At 64.9% G+C, this 5126-nt stretch overlaps 1 protein-coding gene across 1 annotated transcript; it reads left to right on the top strand.

Moving 5' to 3' along the window:
* The first annotated feature begins 769 nt into the window (after nucleotides 1-769).
* LOC109310310 (pancreatic secretory trypsin inhibitor-like) lies at nucleotides 770-4405 on the top strand. The gene is made up of 4 exons (XM_019535396.1): nucleotides 770-902; nucleotides 1799-1839; nucleotides 2325-2437; nucleotides 4223-4405. The coding sequence occupies exons 1-4, from the start codon at nucleotides 770-772 to the stop codon at nucleotides 4266-4268; spliced, it is 333 nt and encodes a 110-aa protein (XP_019390941.1). The 3' UTR covers nucleotides 4269-4405.
* Nucleotides 4406-5126: the final 721 nt, after the last annotated feature.

The raw sequence follows: 5126 nt of genomic DNA on the forward strand, positions 1-5126 counted from the left end.
AGAACCAGGGCCCACACCGTGCCCGGACCCCAGCTGCTTGTCCTAATGACTATCTCGTTAATGATCTCTGTTCCCGGCTGACAAGAGGCGATTTATCCCTGCCGTCACCGAGAGCAATGAGGCTTTGCTTCCGGCTGCCTGGAGTGTGAGCTGCCAGGCTGAGGGAAGCTGAGTGAGAGGTAGCGGGGTGCAGCTGGGGTCTGGGCAGGGGGTTACACTTCAAGAGACATCGCACCCCTCCAGGCAGCTGCTCGCTCCGGGCGGAGAGACCAGGTCTTTTGAAGCAGAAAATGCTTTCAGTCCGCGGCAGCAGGCCTGGGGCTTGCAAGCTCCTCCACGCACGTGTCCCTTTCCCCATGCCATGGGCTTGGTGCCATTCCCCTGCCCTATGCCAGGCAGCTCCTGGGTCTCAAACCCCAAGTGCTAGCCTTCAAGTCTCACCATAGCGTGCAAGGCTTAGGGCAGGGGCTGCGTTTGTGCCCTGGGGGTTTACACTCGGGCTGCAGGTAGCCTACCTTGCACCCCCGGACACCGCCTTGCCCGGACCCCTTCGCGCAGGGGACGAGGCGTTCTGCGTCCCATGAACCGGGGTGTTGCTCCCCCTGCTTGGCCTTGCCCAGCTCCTGTCCCCTCTGCCGCAGCCAACTTGTGTTGTCCTTGCATCTTGCAATTAATCATCCTGTAATTAATCACCCCCAGCCAAGGCCACCAGACTGACGGGCTGGGTGGGGACCGGCCGCGGGGCGGGGCCTGGATGCCACAGCCAGGTATGGACTCACGGCGAGCCGTCTGTTGGAGCAAGGTGCGTCGTAGCTGTACTGAGTGCCCAGTCCCAGCCGTCTCGACCATGAAGGCCGCCATCCTCTTCCTGCTCCTGGCCGCAGCCCTGTGCTGCTGCCCTGGTGAGTGCCCCACGGCCCTCGAGACCCTTCTGTCCTGCGGGGTCTGCCCCTTGGAGGTGCAAGGAGCCCAGCGTGGGGATGTGGCTACCTGGCAGAGGGAGCTGGGCTCGTGGCAGGGCAGGGACCCCGGGGCAAAGCCCTCGCTGCCCATGGGCAGGGGACGCTCCACGAGGCAGCTTGGAAACTGGCCCCTCAAAGCGGGGGCTCCAGCCTGGGCCCTCCCGGGGCAAAGCAGATGCTGCTTGCCCGGAGGGGAAGGTGCAGCTCCCCTCGCCCAGCCGAGAGCCGAGCTGCCCGCGCTTTGCAGCCGTCCGGCTCCCGGGCGTCCCGGTGCAGCCTGGTGTGATGGCAGACCCCAGGCTGACCGGAGGGGGATCTCTGCCCCCACGGCCCCACCCCAGAGCCTTTTCCTGAATGCCTCGGGTCACATCCAGTCTTCCCTCCCGCCCAGCCTCGCATCAGGGCCCCGTGTAGACATGCCCAGCTCCACGGAGCCGGCGCCCCGTTACTCCCGACATGGGCACATGGCCCCTCCGCCTCCGCCTGCAGCAGCACTCGGTCCCCCGCTGCCTCCCCCAGCAGTGCAACCTCCCGGACCTACACCCGCGCCCATGAGAGCAGGATCGGGCCCTCCAGTGCGCTTGGCGGCCAGGGGCTGCTCACCCCTGCACCACTGATGGGGGAGCACGAACCTCCCTTTGTTCCCCGCCCGCCCGGGGTGGAGCTGGCCAAAGCCGCAGGCAGATGGGCTTGGCCCTGGGGAGGACGCTGGCGGGGGGGGGCACGTGGGGGGGGGCACGCGGGGGCGCGGCGGGATGTGCCAGCAGCTCCCCTTGACCGCCTGGGCCCAGCTGCCAGCGCTCACCTCTAAGGGCTGCTCCCGCCTTGTGTTTTAGGCAACGCAGCACCCGAAGACCCGTCCAGCATCTGGGAGAAGGTAACGGCGCCTCCTTCGCGGTGACCCGCAGCACCAAAAGCAGCCTCGTCCGCGGGCCGGGGAGCCGGTGCTGCGGGAAGCAGCATGGCCCCAGGGCGTTGGGAGAGCTGGGTTGTGCCCCCTCCCTGCCACCGTCCTGCTGAGGGACCCTGGGCATGTCCCTTGGCTTTGCTGAGCCTTTGCTTCCCTCCGGGTAAAGCCGGGCTCGTGCCGGCCCTGCGCGAGGCCGGCGGGCGGGAAGGGCTGGCTCAGAGCAGGCGGCGCGCGGACCGGCTGAGCTCACGCCCGAGGGGCGGCGCAGACAGCGTCCGTGGGCCCGGAGCTGAGGTCTGAAAGCAGAGGGGCCAAAAACAGGCACCGGGGCGTGATGGCCGCACCCGTCGCGGCATCGTACCGCTGTCGCTCCCCTGCTCCGGCAAAGCCCCGTCCGACAGGGCACTCCCCCGCCCAGGTGTCTCTGGGCACTTACGTCTCTCCCTTTCCAGCCGGCATGTGCCAAGTACCCTCTGGGAAGCGGCTGCCCTCGGATCCTGGACCCCGTGTGCGGCACGGACCTCCAGGTGTACCCCAACGAGTGCGTGCTGTGCGTCCAGAACCGGTGAGTCTCCGGGCTTCGTGCCAGACGAGCTGCGCCCGCACCTGCCCCCGCGCGCTGAGCTCTGCTCCAGGCCTCCTGCCCCCGTGCCAGGCTGCGATGCTTTGGGACTGGGTTTTTCTAAGGATAAATAGTCCCCTGGGGTCTCATCTGTGCTGGCGTGCATGGAAAGCATCGCCCTGTGCTCCGCACGTTGGGGCCTGTTCTAACGTCTGGCAAGACTCCCGCGGGTTTTGTGGGGGCCGAGGCAGGTCCTCGATGCATAAGGATGCTGCAGGTATCACAGTTCAGATGAGAGCAGGGAGGCCGGCGAGAGCCAAGGGGCTCCATCCTCGCTGCTACAAAGAGGCTGAGACCAGTCTGATGCCCGACTGACCCTGCTGTAACCGAGGGCAGGATCTGGCCCGCAGAAAATCTGTGTGGGAAAGCACTGCTGGGTCAGCTTGCCCCTCTGGCCCCGGACCCTCCTCGCCGCAGCCTGCCCTCCTCACTGCCTTCAAATGTTAAGGCCTAAGAGGTGTATTTGTAGCTGTGTTGGCCTGAGACAAAAAGAAATGCAAGAATCTCGAGCACTTGGTTCGGAGATGATCCCTTTTATTAAACCAACTGAGAAACTGCAAAAAAAAAACTTACAGAAAAAGATCGGTTTTTTGCAGTTTCTCAGCTGGTTGAATACAAGGGATCATCTCTGAACCAAGAGCTTGAGACATTTGCATTTCTTCAAGGCCTAAGAGGGGTGTTTTCAAGGCAGCAGGAGTCACGGATGGGACAGGGCTTGCAGGCGGGGGCTGTAGTCAGTGCCCTGGCTCTCCTGGGGTCCCCAGCACGGCCTGGCTCCGCATCTACTCTGAATCCCAGCTCGGGGGCTCCCCTCTGTTGCCGTGCAGGGCAGGGGATGTGGCCTGTGGTGGCGGGAGGGGAGGGCGACAACGTCCTTAATCCCCAGGCAGAGCTAAGGGGCCGGCCAAGAGCTGGCTGCAGACTGAAGAGAGCGTGAGATGCCTGGGGACTGGGGAGAAGCAGGAGATGCTCCAGCAGCCCTGAGCGGAGCCCCATGGGGAGCAGGCAGGGGGCAGAGACCCCAGGACAGGGCTGGGTGCACCGACGGCGGCGGTCAGCGGTGCCGCGGGGAAGCAGGACAGCAGCGACGGGCTTTCAGCGGCCTCAGTGGAGCGTGTCTGTGCCCTTTCCGCATCCTCTTTCCGGGACCATTCAACAGTTACTGCTCAAGACTGGCTGGGTTTTTCTTTTGAAAAAGCCAGACACCTGCCCGATTCCCTGGGAAGCTCCCAAGGGAGGAGACATGCGTGCGGGTTGCACAGCCCTGCCGTTCGGTCGCGCTCCCAGCGTGCCGCTACAGGCCGGAAAGCTGCCGCCTGCAAAAGACTTCTGTACAAGCCACACAAGAGCAATGAGCAGCGTCCTTGACCCTTGTAATGGTCACAGGGTGAGACGGGCACTGAGCCAGGGCCGAGGGACACACACGAGCGCTGGGTGCAGCGGGGCGAGCCCTGGCATAGCAATGGGGCTGCAGGGCAGGAGCGCGGGGGGGAGGGATGGCAAGGGAGGCGCGTGTCAGGGCTCAGCAGAGATGCACCGAAAGACGTGATGCGGGAAGGGGGCCCCGGCTGCAGGATTCGATCCTGGCAACGGGCCGCCTCGTGACCTCGGTGGAAGCAGCCCAAGCTCCTCGCAGCGCTGCTCTGTGTGTGGCTTCCCCCTTCGGATTTAATTGTCATTGGACGTTTCTCAGCCCACTGCCCTCACTTGTGCCTTCCCCTCTCTCAGGGAGAGAAACACTGACGTGCAGATCAAGAACCGCGGCTTTTGCTGAAAGCGCCCGTGTGCTCGGCCTCCGCCCCGGCCTGGCCGCAGGGAGCAGCGCCTCTTTGCAAATCCCAGCTGCAGACACCAAGAAAACCGGATAACCCCTCAGACGCCAGGAAACCCCAGTAAAACCCAAGCATTGCAGGTGCTCGCATGGTCCTTCTTGCCCCGCAAGGGGCAACTCCTGGTGCTGGGTTTGGGGTGAAACCTCTGCAAGGCGCCGGCCACAATAGCAGAGCAGTTCCCGGGGCAGAGCAACCCTGATCTTGGCACCTCAAGCGAAGGGCACCAGGCCAGAGCCTTTGTCCAGGGGCAGAAGAGGGCTGGGCGGCCTCCCCGGCTGCCTCCCGAGCCCGAAAACCTGCCAGGCCCCCCGAGCCGAGGGGACCGAGCTCCCGCGGGAGCTGGGTGTGGGGCCCAGGCTTTGCAGGGATGCTTTTCTCCCGGACCGGCGGCCCACCCCGGGGAACGGAAGGGCACGGGCACGTGCCGGGGCAAAGGGTCGTCGCCTGTGCCCGCTAGGGGATGCTGTCGCACCACCACATTTTGGTGCAGAAAGAGAAGTTTTGTGCTGGCTCGGCTGTTTTCCGTGTCCCTGGCAGAGCCGCCCGTGCCAGGCGGGCAGCACCGGGAGCCTTGGGACTGCAGTGCAGGGCAGCTGCAAAAGTGTCAGCGCCTTGCTTGTCAGCCCAGAAACACCCGTGCCTCGTCTTTGCACGTTGCCCCTTGCCGCGCGGCTGGAAACAGGCGCTGGGGCGTGACTGCCAACCACGCAGCTCGCTACCCACGGGCCTTAATCAACCCCCCGGCTGCTGGGCTGGCCACCCTTAATGACTTGGGGCTGGGTTGGCCAGCGCCGCCCGGC

This window comes from Crocodylus porosus, unplaced genomic scaffold, assembly GCF_001723895.1.
Source record: "Crocodylus porosus isolate Cpor-Errol unplaced genomic scaffold, CroPor_comp1, whole genome shotgun sequence".
Taxonomy (NCBI): domain Eukaryota; kingdom Metazoa; phylum Chordata; order Crocodylia; family Crocodylidae; genus Crocodylus; species Crocodylus porosus.